This window comes from Copadichromis virginalis, linkage group LG3, assembly GCF_057382275.1.
Source record: "Copadichromis virginalis isolate Kocher_CV1m ecotype Utaka linkage group LG3, C_Virginalis_male_GT1.1, whole genome shotgun sequence".
Taxonomy (NCBI): domain Eukaryota; kingdom Metazoa; phylum Chordata; class Actinopteri; order Cichliformes; family Cichlidae; genus Copadichromis; species Copadichromis virginalis.
In genome coordinates this window covers 3,930,666-3,951,526 of record NC_140620.1, presented here as the reverse complement: position 1 = coordinate 3,951,526, position 20,861 = coordinate 3,930,666, and the positions used below count along the sequence as shown (strand labels likewise).

General features: G+C 40.8%; 2 protein-coding genes across 2 annotated transcripts in view; both read right to left on the bottom strand.

Annotated features, from left to right (window-relative positions):
• Positions 1-20,385, bottom strand: part of LOC146712348 (NACHT, LRR and PYD domains-containing protein 3-like) — a 26,949-nt gene extending 6,564 nt beyond the window's left edge. The window contains exons 1-10 of the mRNA XM_085442093.1: positions 20,310-20,385; positions 19,144-19,264; positions 18,958-19,059; positions 16,648-16,726; positions 13,972-14,176; positions 12,020-13,820; positions 10,422-10,595; positions 10,035-10,208; positions 9,685-9,858; positions 4,231-4,404 (exon numbers count right to left, since the gene is read on the bottom strand). Coding sequence (XP_085298219.1) covers positions 4,231-4,404; positions 9,685-9,858; positions 10,035-10,208; positions 10,422-10,595; positions 12,020-13,820; positions 13,972-14,176; positions 16,648-16,726; positions 18,958-19,059; positions 19,144-19,232 — 2,972 coding nt within the window. The 5' untranslated portion in view covers positions 19,233-19,264; positions 20,310-20,385. The remainder of the gene's footprint in view (positions 1-4,230; positions 4,405-9,684; positions 9,859-10,034; positions 10,209-10,421; positions 10,596-12,019; positions 13,821-13,971; positions 14,177-16,647; positions 16,727-18,957; positions 19,060-19,143; positions 19,265-20,309) is intronic.
• The window catches only part of LOC146712345 (protein NLRC3-like), a 113,450-nt gene that overhangs the window by 47,575 nt on the left and 45,014 nt on the right, over positions 1-20,861 (bottom strand). The gene's annotated exons all lie outside the window — the stretch shown is intronic.

Genomic DNA, 20,861 nt, shown 5'->3' with positions numbered 1-20,861 from the left:
CAAGACGTTACAAGGCCAGGGGCAACTTGTCAGTGCTGCCTATGACAACGTGAGAGCATTCTCCACAAAACTGGCGCTCTGGAAAGCTCAGCTCTCTCAGACAAACCTTTGCCATTTCCCAGCATGCAAGGCACTCGTGGATGCAGGCACACCATTCAGTGCTGACGAGTATGTTGATGTCATTTTGAGGCTACAGGAGGAATTTGATCACAGATTTGCTGACTTCAAGACACACAGAGCCACCTTTCACATTTTTGCGGACCCCTTCTCCTTTGATGTGCAAGATGCCCCTTCTGTGCTTCAAATGGAGCTCATTGAGCTGCAGTGCAACTCTGAACTCAAAGCAAAGTTCAGGGAGGTGAGTGGAAAAGCAGACAAGCTTGGACAATTTTTGAGAGACTTGAGCCCTAGTTTCCCTCGGCTTTCCCGAATGTTCAAGCGGACCATGTGCCTTTTTGGTAGCACATACTTGTGCCAAAAGCTCTTCTCCACTTTGAACTTCAATAAGTCCAAGTACAGGTCCAGACTTACGGATGATCAGCTTCAAGACATACTGAGGGTCGCAACTGCTTCCTCCCTCAGGCCAAATCTGGCTCGGCTATGCGAGAGGAAACGCTGCCAGGTCTCTAGCAGCAAGGAGTAGGCAAGAGAAGCCATGTTCAGAAGAACAGTTCATTTTCTACAGTGTTCCATTCATGTTCAGAAGAAGGTTATAGAACTGTTAATACAGACATTTCAATCTAAATACAGCAGATATAGAAGACTGAAAGATACACACAAGTTCACTGACTAAAAATATCTTATTATTATTTTATTTATGTTTTACAGATTGATTTATTTTCTTATTAATTCTTAATTTGTTTATTCATTTTTCATATTTTGTATTAAAAAATAAAAATAAAGAGATTTGAGAAGATTGGAATTTTTTAACCATGCCTTTCTTGTGGAAAACCTAATGCGGCCCAGCCTCACCCAGACTCTGCCTGCAGCGGCCCCCAGCTAAATTGAGTTTGAGACCCCTGTCCTACACCATAAATCAGTAAGAGAGGGTACGACCTCTCTCATGGCCCCAAGTGGTGTGTGCATGCCAGAGCACTCTGGAAGGCACACAAAGTCTTTACAGACTACTAAGGATCGAACCTCTATCATCATGCAATCGATTATAAAACTCTAAGCATATATGAGTAAATATTTCTAAGCATAAATGACAATCAACAATATAAACCTTACAGCTGGTTTTAATAACAGAATTCATTTGTTTCTCAAACGAGAAAGAGCTATCGAGAAACACTCCTAAATCTTTAGTTCTTAACTTTTCCAGTGGGCCAAGGTCAACATTATCTGCTAATGCTAAATAGGCTGCCGTTATTAACTAATGCTAATTTGACATGAATTAGCATTATGCACTAATGCTAACACTTACTTTTTTTAAAAATGTGAGTAGCTAATGCTAACACTATTTCCCTTAACTTTATAACAATGTGAACGGCTAATGCTAACACTCTTTTTCCTAGCATTATAAAATCTGAGCTGCTAATGCTGAGTAGGCTGCCATTAGCACCTACGTCTAATTTAAGGCAAATACGCATTAGCAAATATTGCTTTATAACAATGTGAGCAGCTACTGCTAAATAGCATTAGCTAATAACAGCAGTCTAATTTAATGCAAGTTAGCCTCATTTGCATTACAACGATGTGAGGAGTTAACGCTAAGTATGCTGCCATTAGTGGCTAATTCTAATTAGGGGTGAATAAATATTACCAGCTAATGCTAATATCGTATTCTCTTCCCTTTTAACAATGTGAGCAGCTAGTGCTAGGTAGGCTGATGCTAGCAGCTAATGCTAAAGCTAATTTAATGTGAATTAGCATCACATTAGTGAGGAGTTAATGCTAAGTAGACTGCCATTAGCAGGTAATGCTAATTTTAGGTGAATAGGAATTGGCAGATAATGCTAATACCATATTTTCTTGCTTTATAACAATGTGACCAGCTAATGCTATGTAGGTTGCCGTTATTAGCTAATACTAATTTGAGGTGAATTAGCATTATCCCCTTATGCTAACAATGTTTTTTCTTACTTTTTAACAATACAAGTAGCTAATGTGAACACTTTTTTTTTTTATTGAATTCTAATTTTTCCCTTGCGATGTGAAGAGTTAATGCTAAATAGGATGCCATTAGTGGCTAATTCTAATTTTAGATGAGAAAGCATTAGAAGCTAATGCTAATACCATATTTTCTTGCTTTATATCAATATTTGTAGGTAATGCTAAGTACGTAGCCATTATTAGCTAATGCTAATTTAGGTGAATTAGCATTATCCACTAATGCTAACACTGTTTTTGCCAACTCTTTTCCCTTGCATTATAACAATATGAGCAGCTAATGCTAAGAAGGCTGCCATTATTAGGTAATGCTAATTATTATGTGTGTTAGCATTATCCGCTGCTGCTAGCAATGTTTTATCTTACCTTTTAACAATATCAGCAGCTAATGCTAACACTACTTTAATTTCAGTTAAACCTACTTAGCATTAATTAACTTCATTTAGCATTAAGAACTTTTTGCTATAGGGTACCATTAGTGGCTAATGCTAATTTTAGGTAAATAGAAATTGGCAGCTAATGCTAATACCATATTTTCTTGCCTTATAACAATGTGACCAGCTAATGCTAAGCAGGTGCCATTATTAGCTAATACTAATTTGAGATGAATTAGCATTATCCGCTTATGCTAACAATGTTTTTTCTTACTTTTTAACAATACGCCATTAGTGGCTAATTCTAATTTTAGATGAAAAAGGATTAACAGCTAATGCTCATACTGTTTGCTTTGTAAGAATGACAGCAGCTAATGATATGAAGTCTACCGTTATTAACTAATGCTAATTTGATGTGAATTAGCATTATCCGATAATGGTAACTCTTTTCCCCTGCATTATAACAATGTCAGGAGTTAATGCTAAGTAGACTGCCATTAGGGGCTAACTCTAATTAGGGGTGAATAATTATTAGCAGCTAATACTAATACCGTTTTCTCTTTTTCCTTATAACAACTTGAGCAGCTAATGCTAATTTGATGCGAATTAGCATTATATTAGTGAGCAGTTAATGCTAAGTAGGCTGCCATTATTAACTAATACTACGTTGACGTGAATTAGCATTATGCGCTACTGCTAATACTGTTTTCTCTTACTTATTAAAAATGATAGTAGCTAATACTAATACTCTTTTCCGTTGGGTAACAACAAAGTGAGGAATTAATGCTAAGTTGGCTGCTTTTAGCGGCTTATTCTAATTAGGGGTGAATAATTATTAGCAGCAAATGCTAATACCGTTTTCTCTTTCCTTATAACAATATGAGCAGTTAATGCTAATTTGATGTAAATTAGCATTATATTAGTGAGGAGTTAATGCTAAGTAGGCTGCCATTAGCAGCTAAAGGTAATTTGAGGTGAATAAGCACTAGTAGCTAATGCCAATACCCTTTTCGCTTGTGTTATAATGATGTGAAACGTTAATATTGTTCTCAAACAACAGAATGAGAATGAAATATTGATTCTAACAGGGCCCATAAACAGCATTAGCTTAGCAGCATTAGCTTATCAGAGTCTCCATCATGGTCACACAAATCCTTAGCGGAGCAAAGTGGCCTACTTAGCAATAGCTGCTGTAGAAAGCAAAGGGAAAACAGTATTAGCATTAGCTGCTAAATGTGCACTTGAGAACAAATCTATTGTGAATTCAGCCGTGAATGTAGTGTTTCCAGTAAGCTTCCATTTCCAAATGTTAGCTGCTCCTGTCTGCCTCTTTGTCACACACACAGACTGAAATGATTCACAGCCTTGTTTCATCCTTCTGTCAGTGTCACTGACTGTCACTGTGACTGTGGACATACAGCATGGGAAACACACACATGGCTGATACTTGTATCTAAAGTTACAAAATGTTGTCTCTGTCCAAATATTACCTAACTGTAAGTCTACTTTTAATGAAACTCTCAACATGACTTATCAGTTATCATTAATGTTCCTGCAAACAGACTCCTTGAAGACCCCCTACATAAATATCCATGTACTATCCAGCTAGACTAGTGTGTCTGTCCCTGAAAATATTCTTGCATGTGTGATTGTTCATGTCTCATCTGCAGGAAACAAACAGGAAGTGAGTGAAAGACACAGGAAATGATTCCAGCTCTTCCTCCTATATCAGACATTCTCTCCATACCTGAGAGTGTCCAGTCTCCAGCCTGGATCCTTCAGTCCAGCCGACAGAAGCTTCATTCCTGAGGGACCTGGATGATTGTAGCTCAGGTCCAGCTCTCTCAGATGGGAGGGGTTGGAGGTCAGAGCTGAGGCCAGAGAAGTACAGCCTTCCTCTGTGATCAGACAGCCTGACAGACTGCAGACACACAAAACAACAATCCATCTGTTATCCATCTCTATAGCAGCATAACTAAGTGATGGTTCAGGGTCACCTGATCCAGCTCTAACTATAAGTTTTATCAAAAAGGAAAGTTTGAAGCTGATTGTCAAAGTAGAGAGGGTGTCTGTCTCCTGAACTCAAACTGGGAGCTGCTTCCACACCCAGTCCAACATAGCCAGGCTTTCTTTGCTGCTTTGACAAAACCTCAAATCCCAGTCAGAGATGGTGAGCATCATCACAGTGATGATCATTTCTCTGTTAACCCAGGCTTTCTGCTTCAGGATCTGTGCACGCTCACAGAACAAGGAGACCTTTAAACATCATTTCACTAAATGGATGGACTGAGCTCAGCCTACAGATGAACTGGATAAATAAAGATTTGACCTCAGTGTGCTCAGTGTTCCTGTCTATTCCTAACATATTCCTAACATGATAGCTGCACTTTAGAGCTCTAAAACTGGAACTGACACATATTTAAACTCCACATGTTACTCAGTACATCCAGTTCTGACACTCGCCCACAGTCCAACAAAGGAAACATGGAGATCACATCAGTTTGTCACCAAAGTCTAATTATTCCAGAGGGCAGTGTTGATACAACTAAAGTTATTTTTAAGCAAAGTTGAGTTTTTTATTGTCGCAGTACTTCATGTCTGAAGTATCACTTAGCAGCAAACAAACCACCCAAACAAACAGAGGTGGGAGGCTTGGGCAGACTACGTAGGATCAGCTTGTGGGAGGAGTCAGGATAAAACCAAAGAAAGACAAGCTAACAAACACCACAGTGAAGTGAGTAGCTACAAACTGCAGGCCGATTAGTGTTGTTGAAGAAGTCGGTCTGAGGAACGTTCTTAGGATCAACAAATGACGGCATGTATGAGCCTCCCTCAAGACGCACCATCACAAGAAGAACACATGAGCTGTAGAAAAAGGAGAGACTACGAAAGCCACGGCGTTACAACGTGCACCAGCTGTTGGTCTCTCTGGAGACTACTGGGCGTGGCTGGGTAACCATGGTTACTTGGGAGTTACAGTACATGATATTAATGAAGAGTGGGAGCTGCGTTCTATAGCAAACAATTTGTTATGAGGTAATCAGCTGATCTTAGTTTAACCGGAAGCCCTTCACAATAATTGCAAAGCCTTTATTTTGTCCAACTACCATCAGTTCGTCTGTACTGATGGTAACTTAAAGTCACACTAATGCAGTTTAGTTTGTATAGTGTAAGTAGTAGAAGTATACTACAGTACCCTGATCACTGATAGGACAGATTTATGTAGATATACACCTTTGTGTTTAACATTACTGCATTATAGTACTGTGATCTTTGACCTTATATATGGTTATGTTAGCTATACTGACGTATGCATATAACTGGATATGTATCTTATCTATTCATCTTATTTGTCATGTATTTGTATTGTGTACTTCCTTTTTGTAAGAAACCACACACGTGATCACAGCCACAAGAATCAATCAGTGAAAGAATAAAGTGCCTCAAACCAAACCTTAAGCTCCTTATTCCACACGCTGGGCCTTCAGTGGTGTTCTGGCTGACACACCAGAGTGACTGGAGTGCTAAAGAGTGAATCGGACACGCCAGTGTCATCTCTGATATCTCCACTACATTTAATCGTCCTTCAGCTTGTGGCTGCCGTTAGCTGGTCTGCTAGTTAGCTGATTTGCTATTTAGCCGGTGTGCTAGTTAGCTGGTGTGCTAGTTAGCCGGTTCGCTAGTCAGCTGGTGTGCTGACCAGCGAACCAGTAGGTTACAAGATGAGCTTGTCTGTCTGATGAGCCAGCTCTCTCTGTCTTGGTCATTTTGTCCTTGGGCAAAACCTAACCTACCACTACAACTGTAGCTTACCTCCACCAGTGTGTGAATGTGAGAGTGAATGAATACAGGGAGTGCAGAATTATTAGGCAAATGAGTATTTTGTCCACATCATCCTCTTCATGCATGTTGTCTTACTCCAAGCTGTATAGGCTCGAAAGCCTACTACCAATTAAGCATATTAGGTGATGTGCATCTCTGTAATGAGAAGGGGTGTGGTCTAATGACATCAACACCCTATATCAGGTGTGCATAATTATTAGGTAACGTCCTTTCCTTTGGCAAAATGGGTCAAAAGAACGACTTGACAGGCTCAGAAAAGTCAAAAATAGTGAGATATCTTGCAGAGGGATGCAGCAGTCTCAAAATTGCAAAGCTTCTGAAGCGTGATCATTAAACAATCAAGCGTTTCATTCAAAATAGTCAACAGGGTCGCAAGAAGCGTGTGGAAAAACCAAGGCACAAAATAACTGCCCATGAACTGAGAAAAGTCAAGCGTGCAGCTGCCAAGATGCCACTTGCCACCAGTTTGGCCATATTTCAGAGCTGCAACATCACTGGAGTGCCCAAAAGCACAAGGTGTGCAATACTCAGAGACATGGCCAAGGTAAGAAAGGCTGAAAGACGACCACCACTGAACAAGACACACAAGCTGAAACGTCAAGACTGGGCCAAGAAATATCTCAAGACTGGTTTTTCTAAGGTTTTATGGACTGATGAAATGAGAGTGAGTCTTGATGGGCCAGATGGATGGGCCCATGGCTGGATTGGTAAAGGGCAGAGAGCTCCAGTCCCACTCAGACGCCAGCAAGGTGGAGGTGGAGTACTGGTTTGGGCTGGTATCATCAAAGATGAGCTTGTGGGGCCTTTTCGGGTTGAGGATGGAGTCAAGCTCAACTCCCAGTCCTACTGCCAGTTTCTGGAAGACACCTTCTTCAAGCAGTGGTACAGGAAGAAGTCTGCATCCTTCAAGAAAAACATGATTTTCATGCAGGACAATGCTCCATCACACGCGTCCAAGTACTCCACAGCGTGGCTGCAAGAAAGGGTATAAAAGAAGAAAAACTAATGACATGGCCTCCTTGTTCACCTGATCTGAACCCCATTGAGAACCTGTGGTCCATCATCAAATGTGAGATTTACAAGGAGGGAAAACAGTACACCTCTCTGAACAGTGTCTGGGAGGCTGTGGTTGCTGCTGCACGCAATGTTGATGGTGAACAGATCAAAACACTGACAGAATCCATGGATGGCAGGCTTTTGAGTGTCCTTGCAAAGAAAGGTGGCTATATTGGTCGCTGATTTGTTTTTGTTTTGTTTTTGAATGTCAGAAATGTATATTTGTGAATGTGGAGATGTTATATTGGTGTCACTGGTAAAAATAAATAATTGAAACGAGTATATATTTGTTTTTTGTTAAGTTGCCTAATAATTCTGCACAGTAATAGTCACCTGCACACACAGATATCCCCCTAAAATAGCTAAAACTAAAAACAAACTAAAAACTACTTCCAAAAACATTCAGCTTTGATATTAATGAGTTTTTTGGGTTCATTGAGAACATGGTTGTTGTTCAATAATAAAATTATTCCTCAAAAATACAACTTGCCTAATAATTCTGCACTCCCTGTAGTGGGATTGTAAAGGGTCTTTGAGGGTCTCGAAAAGCGCTATATAAATGCAATCCATTATTATTATTAAGAGCATCTTTAGGCCTGACTGTGCTCATCCTTCCTCCAACCTCTCCTTACCAAAGATAACAACTACATCAGTATTAGCTCAATAACAATTTCTGCAATTCAATTGTGGACATTCATTTTTAAACCTTGTGTAAAACGATAAAACCTCAAAGTCTGAGCATTATTCTTTGTGCAAACAGCTCTTGCAGGTTCCCCCGGACTTAGGTTATTTTTATTATTTAATTACTTTCCTTTAAGCAGCTGTTCAGGCTACTAAACTCATCCCAGAAATAACAAGTGACACCATTAATAGTAGAGGTGGGAATCACCATACAACTCGCGATACGATATTATCACAATACTTAACGCACGATACGATATTATTGCGATTTTTTAAAATATTTTGCGATATTTAAATTCTGCACATAAAGGTAAACTTTATCAATATTCATTTTATCTAATATCAAAGTCTCACACTCAGTCTTTCTCTCATTTCAGTCAGTTTTATTGTTGACAAACTGAACGGTTTGTATTACAGTCTAGTCCAACTTAACTGAATGCAACCATCTGGTACAATTATAGCTATTCTGAACTATGCAATTTATGAAAACTATGCAGCCCATTCAGCAACTGAAGAATTTGAAAGTAAATTTAAAAATATATAATTTTACATTAAATAAAAAAGTTTCAAACTTAATTAAAATTAAACATGTCTTAAATTAAAATAAGTAAACTGTCATCTTTATTGCTGCCAAAAAAAAAGTTAAACACATTTGGACAGTGAAGGAATGTCAGGATTGTTGCTCAGAAAAAGGATCAACATGCTCTGAAGTCAACATGCTCTGACTCCAGAGCATGTTGACTTCAGAGAAAAAATTGTTTGTAACAAAATATCGATTTCTGCTGTCCCTGTATCGATACATTATTAGCAAACAAAATATCACGATACTACACAGTATCGATTTTTTCCCCCACCCCTAATTAATAGTGGAGCTAACTTTAACAGGTGAAACTGATTTGACCTATAAGGCTACTGCAGTTACTTCTTATCAGGTTTAGTAGGGAAGACATCTGGATGAGGTAGTTAGTAGTATGTAGTTAGTACCGGGCGACTCCCCTCCCCCACATCGGCACCAGAACCCTGTATTATCTACAGGGTAAGACTGCCTGTTTTATCAAACTATGGCCATTACTACTGTGATCATTTGCAGCCCAGTGTGCCGCTCTCTCTGCTGGGATGAACCACTGGAGCTCACCCAGTCATCCCTTTCTTTCTCTCAAGAAGAAGTGAAATAAATATATTTATTATGTTACGAGTCTAATATTCTTTAAATCAAACTGTAATGAATAAATCAAGCAAGAAGATTTGGTGGCTCCACGTGTTGTAGAAGAAAAGATAAACATCTCATTTTGAGAAATCACCCTTTAAAATTAAGTACTGTGAATAAAAAACAAACAGCGAGCCAATCAGCAGTCGCCAATATCCTCCTAATTTCATTCACAAAGAAATCAAATATATATATTATGGGCCCAAAGGAGCCTAAATCTTTAAATTAGGCAGTGCATGAAGTATTTTTTTAAATAAACAAAGACATGACTATAACAACTTTTAGTAATTCAGAGTCCAATTATCCACTCAAATGTAAATAAAAGTTCACTTGACAGCTGTAAAAGTTACTTGTTTATACAATAATATAAATCACATTTCAAATGATCATCTGTGGAAAAGTTTGAATCCTGACCTGAGAGTTTCCACTGCACACTGTGAACTCTTTAGTCCAGCGGACAGAAGCTTCACTCCTGAATCCTGCAGGTCAGAGTTACTCAGGTCCAGCTCTCTCAGACTGGAGGACTGGGAGCTGAGGACTGAGGACAGAGCTTCACAGCTTCTCTCTGACAGGTTACAGCCACTCAGTCTGAAAAATAAAAGACAATCTATAAAACAAGTACTCATGTAGAGTTTGTTAATACATTTCACAACATTAAATGTTGACTTTCTATTTTTAAAGGAAACATAAACATACTAAGATACAACATCATATGTATGAACTTTAATTAATAATTCTAAAAACTAAATGTTTTCTGATCTGACCTCAGAGTATTCAGTTTACAGTTTAAACGTTGTAGTCCAGCAGACAGAAGCTTCACTCCTGAATCCTGTAGCATTCTGATACTCAGGTCCAGCTCTGTCAGACTAGAGGACTGCGAGCTGAGAACTGAGGACAGAGCTTCACAGTTTTCCTCTGAGAGTTCACAGATGTTAAGTCTGAAGATAAAAACATGAATAAAGATTGTTGTTAAAGTGTAATCAGGGTGCAATAGCTTATTGTCTTGTGCTGAGCAGGTTAGTAAAACTTCTGTTTAACTTTGAAATGAATAAAAATGCTATGAAACAAGGATAACTGGATAAAGACATAAACAAAAACAAACATCAAACACATAAACAAACAGAACTAAACAGAATACAAATTGATCTGACCTCAGAACATTCAGTTTGGCATGTGGACTCTCCACTGCAGCAGACAGAAGCTTTACTGCTGAAGCCTTCAGGCTGTTGGTACTCAGGTCCAGCTCTCTCAGACTACAGGACTGGGAGCTGACCACTGACAACAAATTTTCACAGCCTCTCTCTGAGACGTTACAGCTGCTCAGTCTGTGAGAGAAAGGAAAAAAACAAAAACAAAAAAAAAACAAACAATATATGTGATCAAATTAAATTTGTTTATATGTTGAACCCTTTTTTTTAAAAATTTATTTAAACCCATGAGACTATGAGTGCTACCAGTCCAGTGCACACGATTGGTACCTTGATGGAACCTTGCTCAGGGGTACCACAAGGTAACTATTCGGTGGATTCGACCCCTGACCTTATGATCATGGGGCGACCACTCTGCCTACTGAGCTAATAATTCTGTGTACACTGTCATACAATATTAACTAAAACAATTATTTTAGAAAATTTTAGTAATTCAATAATCATGCTCATTACCTGTGTATTGTGAATAACACTTGATTTTAAACACTAGCTGTATAAAACTCTTCCTGTTAAAGGTGTGTATAAAGGAAATGAGCTGAAATCCTGTCTTCCTTCTCTCAACCCAACCGGTCGCATCAGATGGCCCCACCCCTCCCTGAGCCTGGTTCTGCTGGAGGTTTCTTCCTGTTAAAAGGGAGTTTTTCCTTCCCACTGTCGCCAAAGTGCTTGCTCATAGGGGGTCATATGATTGTTGGGTTTTTCTCTGTATCTATGAAGTGCCTTGAGGCGACTTTTGTTGTGATTTGGTGCTATATAAATAAAATTGAATTAAATTGAAAATGCAGACTTCATGGAGAATGTTTGCTGTCAGGATATATCAAAGACAAAGCAGAGATCCATCCAGTCTCTTCCACTAAGCCCACAGAGGGACAGACAACCACTCTCACTCACACCTGCATGAAGTTTAGATCAGCAGGTAATCTAACTGCATGTCTGTGGACAGTGGGAGGAAACTGTAGAGGACCCAGAGAGTAATTCTGTGATAACACTGGTTATGGAAGCCTTACAGTTACATATGGTTACTGACAACAAACACGACCTTAGAGGCAATTTCAGTAATGAAGACCGAGTTTCTCCCTCCATACAGGATGAAAACATGACAGCACAGCAGAGATTTATATTTAAAAAGGGAGGGTGTGCACTGAAAGTGAGATACAAACTTGAACTTAAATTATGAACATCAGAAAAAGATGTAGGTGAAGTCTGGCAGGTGAAGTTTGTGCTTTAGAATAAAACAACCAAACTCCTGGAGTTGGAGACAAATGAACAAGCTGAGGATAATAAACCTGTCAGAGGGGCTGAAGCATCAGAGCTCATGTTCTTATAGGCTGGGTCTGGATTGTCCTTTGATAAGAGTTACAGAACAAAGTGTGTTTTAGAAATGCTGGAGTGAAACATTAAAACTACCATATATTTACCGAGTGACTGATGATCATTTAATTTACTATTTTAAAAAAATGTTACAGTGCTCTTTGAACTCAGCATTTCTGATTTATTTCCCATGATTTTAACAATGAAGCGATGACAACATGTTTACTCACAGAGCTTTGTTGGAGGCTTTGACCACTGGCAGCATTCTCAGAAGAGCCTCCTCTGAAGCAGAGTATTTCTTGAAGTCAAACTCATCCAGATCTTCTTCTGATGACAGTAAGATGAAGGTCAGAGCTGAGCACTGAGCAGGAGACAGTTCATCTGTGGAGAGACTTCCTGATCTCAGGGACTGTTGGATCTCCTCCACTAGAGAACGATCATTCAGTTCATTCAGACAGTGGATCAGATTGATGCTTTTCTCTGCAGACAGATTCTTACTGAGCTTCTCCTTGATGTACTGGACTGTTTCCTGATTGGTCTGTGAGCTACTTCCTGTCTGTGTCATCAGGGCTCGTAGGAGAGTCTGATTGGTCTGCAGGGAAAGACCCAGGAGGAAGCGGAGGAACAAGTCCAGGTGTCCATTTGGACTCTGTAAGGCCTTGTTCACAGCACTCTGGTGGAGAGATTGAAGTTTTGGTTTGTTAAATAATTTAGATTTCTTGGAGGTTGTTTGTTGTTGTTCCAGCAGATTGAGTCCAGAGTTGATGAAGGTCAGATGGACATGAAGAGCAGCCAGAAACTCCTGAACACTCAGATGGATGAAGCAGAACACCTTGTCCTGGTACAGTCCTCTCTCCTCTTTAAAGATCTGTGTGAACACTCCTGAGTACACTGAGGCTGCTCTGATATCGATGCCACACTCTGTCAGGTCTGATTCATAGAAGATCAGGTTTCCTTTCTGCAGCTGATCAAAAGCCAGTTTTCCCAGAGACTCCATCATCTTCCTGCTCTCTGGACTCCAGTGTGGATCTGTCTCAGCTCCTCCATCATACTTGACCTTCTTCACTTTGGCCTGAACCACCAGGAAGTGGATGTACATCTCAGTCAGGGTCTTGGGCAGCTGTCCTCCCTCTCTGGTTTCCAGCACATCCTCCAGAACTGTAGCAGTGATCCAGCAGAAGACTGGGATGTGACACATGATGTGGAGGCTTCGTGATGTCTTGATGTGGGAGATGATCCTGCTGGCCTGCTCCTCATCTCTGAATCTCTTCCTGAAGTACTCCTCCTTCTGTGGGTCAGTGAACCCTCTGACCTCTGTCACCATGCCAACACAGTCAGGAGGGATCTGATTGGCTGCTGCAGGTCGTGTGGTTATCCAGAGGCGAGCAGAGGGAAGCAGTTTCCCCCTGATGAGGTTTATCAGCAGCACATCCACTGAGGTGGACTTTCTAGGGTCAGTTAGGATTGTAGTTTTGTGGAAGTCCAGAGGACCTCGACACTCATCCAGACCATCAAAGATGAACACAACCTGGAAGTCTTCAAAGCTGCAGATTCCTGCTTCTTTGGTTTCAGTAAAGAAGTGATGAACAAGTCCCACCAAGCTGAACTTTTCCTCTTTCAGCACATTCAGCTCTCTGAAAGTGAATGGAAATATGAACTGGATGTCCTGGTTGGCTTTGTCTTCAGCCCAGTCCAGGCTGTATTTCTGTGTTAAGACTGTTTTCCCAATGCCAGCCACTCCCTTTGTCAGCACTGTTCTGATTGGTTCATCTCTTCCAGGTGAGGCTTTAAAGATGTCTTCTTGTCTGATTGTTGTTTCTGGTCTGTCTGGTTTCCTGGATGCTGTTTCAATCTGTCTGACCTCATGTTCATCATTGACCTCTGCAGTCCCTCCCTCTGTGATGTAGAGCTCTGTGTAGATCTGATTCAGGAGGGTTGGGTTTCCTGCTTTAGCGATGCCCTCAAACACACACTGGAACTTCTTCTTCAGGGTGGATTTAAGGTTACGATGACAAACAGCAGCTGGAAGTTCTGAATAATAATAATAAAAATACAACTTTAACAATCATATTTTACAAAATGCTGATGACAATTTCTGACCCACTGAAAAATGACTGAACACACTGGTGTCACAAGTCTCTCATTTATCCAGCAGCTTAAATCTTTAGATAAATCCTCTTACGTCTCTGCAGACGGTCAGCCAGCTCCTCCTGCTTCATTCTCCTCAGGAAGTCCACTGTGATCTTCACAAATGCCTCTCTGCTGTTTCTCCTCTGCTCATCATCCTCCCTCTGAAACTCCAAGCACTGGGGCTTATTTGGATTCAGAGCCTTCTGGATCTTCTTCAGCTCGTTCTTCACAAAAGTGATGATGTTGTCCTCCAGCAGCTGGAACAGAATACTTTATGAATGACCCACCACTCTGAACTTTAGTCCACACAACATCCACTTCTTTACGATCAAGGGGCATATCATCCGCGAACTCTTTACCAATTATAGGTTTGACTTTATCTGATTAACTGAGACTTTGTCCACAACTCCGTGATCCCAAAGCGTTGATTCTGTTCATATGAATGCAGCGATTTCAGTGGGAGAAACATTTCACTGGTGTTCAGAGCTGAACTACCAACAGGTTGATGATCAAAGCCAGAAACTTGGAGATGTTTCAGGTGACTGAGTTGATCGTACAGACAACTGGTCTTAAAGGTTCACTCTGTTTACGCATACAGATCAGTATTTAAGGTTTGACTCTCATCATCCACTGGGGCACAAACTGGACGTCATCAGGACACAACAACACAGAACAAACACCATCCCCACAGACACAGCAGCCAGCGAAGCAGAAGAACTTCACATCAAGAAGGTCCTGAGTAAATGTGAACGCTGGTTTGAGGGCGGAGTCAAGGAGGCCATTTATGTGAAAAGGAAAGACCATCTCTGAATGGAGGAGGGGCCCAAGGGTACAACTGTCACCATCTTACATGCTGTGATTGCAGCCATTCCCCAGCTCTCTGTGAACTGGACTCATGACCATTGATCAACAACCATTGATCAATGGTCCTGACAATATGCGTACCAATGATCAATGAACTGACCTCCCAGCCCATTGTTCCTTCAGTGGGCTGGTTTCAGTCATACAAATGTCCTGTTTATAAGATTGAAACCTGCAGTCAGCTGAGACTGAAGAAGTCACCTGATGATGATGAAACGTTTCTCCCTCTGAAAACATCCAGATGAACAGAATCAAGCTTTTTGGGATTTACGTACCTGGATGATTGAGCATCAAGACACAACTCTGTGACTTTTCTCAGATGAATAAATCCTCTCCTCCAGCTTTGTTTACATCTACCAGCCATGGGGCGCTGCCCAGGGAAATAATCTATGTGAGAGGTGGAAAGTCATACAGGTGTCTGCTCCTGCCTTCAGTTATTTTATCTACTGTGTGTCAACTGGCTGAACCTACTGCAACTGTCTACTGTCTCCCTAAACTCAACAATGACTTAGTGATCTATCCATTCTCTGACCAAAGACATCCTGCTGCAGGAGGTTAACATAGCAGCCAATGATGATCCCACTCACTGTGAACAACACATTTGGACCTGATTTGCTGCTCTGGTTTACACGTGAACTTCCACTGCTGCTGTCACCAACTTGAGAGGCTCTACAGAAAAACTGGACTTGTCCATAAAAATCATAAACTACATTACAAGGACAGCATTGCTCAATCAACTCTAATTACTACTGACATGTTATCTCTTCTAACTAAGGTACAGACACTCAAACTTGCTGCTTTCAGTGAGAAGTCAAATGTCTGAATATGAGCTGGAAGCTGCTGAGAGTCCTCCTCCTTCCCGTGGGGTTTACTTTCTCTACTACTTTCACTATAAACACGCCCCTTTCATGCACCTGCAGAGGGCCACCAGCAGATGGAGCTGTCTTAAACAAATCCACTTGGATAGTTAGCTGTAGATGACTTTATCAGTATGATTGTAGGATTTTGAGTTATTCTTTAGATTTATTTCAACTCTTATATTGTGCACAAGTGTTGAGCGACCCATAATTTCTCTGTACTTTTCATAAGAGCAGCCAGACTTTCAGCTAGTTTTTCTTTGCTCTGCAGGTTTTATGAAGGTGTGTCAAAGTTGTTCTTTGGACATTAGCTGCTTATTAAATCATTTTCAGTCCTCGTACAGAAACACTCTTCAAGCTAAATCCAAGTGTGTTAGACCAGAGTTAACCTGATAGATATGTGTGGGTGTGTAACTCTTAGAAGCTGATTGGCTGCTTTTTATGGGGGCTGGGTCTTTGGAAAGTGTTTTAGTAACACACCCTGAACTGCACACTTTAACAAACAACATGAGATTTTAACAGTAATGTAAAACTCATGTGATTCACTGTTATTAAGCACAAACACATCTATGGCCCTGTTTCCATTAGTAGCTGCTCAGATCGACTCACCACAGGTCACCACGACTGGACTGGATCCACTGGTTTCCATTACAGTTGAGGACCACCTAATGTGGTCGTCTCAATACAGCCGAGTGTCGACTAACATCATTAGTAAGTGCTAATGCTGCTAATTTCCATCATATTTGTCATTTATTGCTCAAAGTTATTGAAGAAACAGTTATTCAGCTTCATTCCCACTGATCTCGACTACAAACTGTTTCACTTTGGTTTCTGTTTAAAGCCTCGATGTTTAAAACGTTTCCCTGTGATCACATTTGCACCGTCTGATTTCAAAGTTTGTTTCTTTTGGTCATTTAGTCCACAGAGTCCTTGGTGTTCTGAAAGGGACCTATAAATAAATGCATTATTATTAATATTAATAATAAAGTAGTTGTTGTACATGTACAGACCATAAATATGGAGTCCAGCTGTGTTTGATGCTGCTGGGCAGACTGACCACTGGGAACCTCTGAGCTCTGCTGCTCCACTCTGTGGAGGAACCATGAAGGATTAGATCAACACAGGATAAAGATCCAGGAGTTTCTGCTCAAATAACTTCATCTGAATCAAGTCTGTCAAGTTTTAGACTCTCAGATTCTGAAGATATATTTTCTGTTTTCTATGAACTTTCTTTCATCAGTGATGGAAGTGATGATGCTGCAGAAGCTCAGAGGAAACTTTGAGAAAACTGTGATGAACCATCAACTAATGCTCTCAGGAGGCCAAAGGTCCCTGAATGTAACTGTGCAGTAGATTCATCGAGTGTTTGAAACCTGACCACTTCCATATGTTTTCATTCTAACACAAGAAGTCCTTTTCTCATTGCTTTGATTTGAGTTTTCATTTGAGTTTTCCGAGTCTCGTATTTGGAGTCGAGTCTAATCAATGATCTGACAGAAGAACATTAAAAAGGATTTACCAGTGCTGTCAAAATTAACATGTAGGGTTAGGGGTTCATCTGTTATCATGATTAACATGATAAAAACCTTTAACACGACACATCTGGAGAGCAGAACGACTCAAAATCCCTGAAATGTTTCTATCAACGCACTTCGAGCAGTTTGTCCGAGTAGAGTTACCTTTGCACACGTGCAGATGTGCAGCACATCTGTTAGTGACGGAAGCTGAACCAATCAGCTCAATATGGAAGATGACAAACACACACTGACCTCCCGATGGAAAGTTTGAGTATTAAAAAAATAACAAGACGGACCAGCCGACCAACATGAAGGATTCTGTACATCGTGACAGAAGGAATTTTCTTTTCACCGAAGCACTTCCAGCTTAAAATATCACAACAATGCAAAGCACTGATGACACAACTGCCAAGTGGACAAACTGCAGACCTGTTAGTGTTGTTAATAACATAGTTTTGGTTCCTCGTGTCAAAGACTTGAAGAAGAGTGACAGAGAGTGTTAGACTGCTGCAGGATCAGTGCCACCTCCACAGACCTGTGAAGAAAATGATTGTTTGACAGATGGGCTCAGATTCAGGATCAGCTGAGGAGTTTGTGCTGACAGAATCCTGCAGGTACAGAGCAGAGCCCATCATTAGCATGCAGGACTGTCCCTGGGGGGGTCGGCTCATTCAGGAGGTTAATCAATGTTTGCATGTTCAATAAACATGTTAAGTGTGTAAATTTGCCCTTTTCTCTCGAGTCTGTTTGCTCATGAAATGAACTTTGATTCGTTTACATTAAAAATGATGTTTAATGGTGATTAATCCAAATGAATCCACAGTAACCCTGTGATGAGTCTGATTAAACATTTTCATTAACAGCAGTAATATAGATTATATATTATTATATATTAGTGCACACTTAGCTTTTAGTATATATGTTTGTTACAAAGTTGTATTTACAGCAGAGAAGCTGAGTTAAAGACTGAAAACTATTCAAAGTCTCTTTGAATTGAAGCGTTTAACATTCTTTGTGTTTATTCTGCATTGACTTCATTATATGGTGTAAACGTCTGTTACAGGCTTAAATATAAAGTTGGAAAAATGTAACTGCAGCTATTGATCAAGTAATTGTGATTAATCAGGATTAATGACAGAAGATTGTGTCATTAATTAGTCATGTTTTAATCTACTGACAGCACTAGTGTTCACTCTGGTGCCTCCAACTGTTTTACGCCCTTTCAACACCTTCGTGGTCAAAAGTGTACACGCACAAAATCTACAATAAAACCCTCACGCAGCAATAGGACAGACACACAATCCATTTATCTCTGTGTCTCAAACACACACACGTGTATTCAAAGCCTCGATTTGTTCATATTTCATCTGTTGTGTTTTTATCTTCAGCGTTTTCAGTGTTGCTGCATTTACACCAAAAATGTTTCCATTGATGAATCAGATTGATTTGAATGTGTTTCATCCATACAAATCCCTCCCTGGTGGTCACATGACTCTATAACATAACAGGAGTCATGTGACAAGAGTTTCATGCTGTAAAATGTCAAAATGGTTGAATGTGGTGGAGTAAAAATGTGAGATGTCAACTACTTTTCTTCAATATGAAATGTTTGCAGGGCCTGACAGGAAGTGGACGGACGCTCTGATCACTTCCTGTTTGCTGAAGTGGGTTTTCAGTTGTTTAGAAACCAAAGGCTTGTTTTAAAAGACAGTTTAAATGGGACTGAGGGAACGACGTGTTTGTAGTTTATATCCAACAACATCGAGCAGTTTAATCAAAGAGTTCATGTTGCTAACAGCTCACCTCTCTGCAGCAGACACAGGCTGGACTTTAAAATAAATGGGAAGAACTTTAGACCGGTCACTCTGTAAGGACACAGAGCTGGGTGGAGGTCCAGGCTGGTTCCTGTGAATAATGATGCAGCAGTGATGTGAGTGCTGAGCTGTGACATGGAGAAGAGTCATGGACAGTTAGAGATGGTCATCTCACCTCTGAGCTTTGGTCTGGCTCTCATGTTCCCCACACAGAGTGCTTTTAGAGGGAGGGACTCCCTCCTCTCTGTCCTCACACTGATCCATGCTGCTCAATTCAGCTCACACACACTTTCTACCTGCAGAGGAAACACAAATCATTCATGTGCACATCAGCTGAAATCCTCCTTTCATCATGTGTGCTGTCCAAATATCAGCTGCTTCTTTCCTGCTTCATCTCAGTGTCAGCTGGATGCAGTCAGACAGCAGTGTGAGGCAGAGGAAGCTGCCATCAGCTGCTCTGCTATCAGTCCACTAGATGGAGCCTGAAGCACACACGATGCATTCACTGACACACACTGATTCACTGTGACTGGGAGCTTCAGTCAGTCCAACACGTGTGAACAACATTTTAAACATTTCAGCTGATCCAGGATTCAAAGAGGATCAGCAGAGTTAAAGCTTCACACTAATTCTTGCTGCTGAGTTTGCAGAGAACTGCACACACACTGATTCACTGCTAATGAGAAGCTTCTTCCATCCAGTAATTCATCATCCATCAGCTCTGCTGCTGCTCTCAGTCCTGGACTCTGATCACACACTAAAAGCAGCTTTTTAACTCGTGTCTGTAAGAACTCTTAGTGTTAGCTTAGTGTTAGCTTAGCTTTAGCTTAGTGTTAGCTTAGTGTTAGCTTAGCGTTAGCTTAGCGTTAGCTTAGTGTTAGCTTAGCGTTAGCTTAGCGTTAGCTTAGTGTTAGCATGCTGTGTGCTAGCTTAGCGTCAGAGCTCTGCAGGTGTCTCGTGTGTAAATATTAATCACAGTGACAGTAAAGGAGGTAAAGGGCTGTGACGTCATCACGTACGCTGCGTCCTCTGTGGGCTCTGAGTGAACTCAAAGTACAAACTACAAGTACACAAACACGAACGTAGCTCAGAGTGGCGGACACACTCGGCCTCGTTGGTCCACCTGTGAGTCCGTTACCGTGAACTATGGAGCGGCAGATTTGTGCTGAACTAAGCTGCACACAGCTGATGTTAGCCAGGAAACATTACACACTGACTTTAATGGAGAGACCGGAAATACAAACACACACAGTTTGTTGTGTGAAGAAATCAAACACGAGCTGAACAAACAGTAAAGTTCCTAAAGACAAACTGTTAAAGGAGGAAACAAAGCAAACTTACAGTTTCTTCACACACCAACAACAAGCTCCACTCCACACCTGGACACTAAACACGGACACACAGGTGAGCTGCTTCCTGGAAGGAGGCGGGGCTCCACCTGAAACTCAGCACAGGTGGGAGGGGCTCAGCTCTGTGTGTGCTGATGTGTTAACTTTAAAAATATGCCGTCTGACTGCTCAGACTGAGTCAGAGTAAAGTTCACATGCTGACGTGTGGAGACATGAAACCTTGTTGTAGCTGCAGGTGTGAACACACTGATCCCAGATCAGCTCTGCTGTATTTGTAACATGAACATTTCTGCTGCAAAGCTTCAAATGTTCAGCATGTTTCTCTGTTTCCAGTCTATAGATCCAGTCACACTTTCTACCTTCACCTGTGCAGTAAAGACTGAGAGCAGAGCTGAAAGCAAGCGTCCAATCAGTGAGCAGCATCAACACCTGAGCTTCATTCAGACTCTGTTATTGAAGATGTTGTTGGTACAAAGTTCACCTGCTGCTCACATGAATCCATGAAAGATTTATTTCACTGAATGTTTCTTCAAAGCTCATTTCA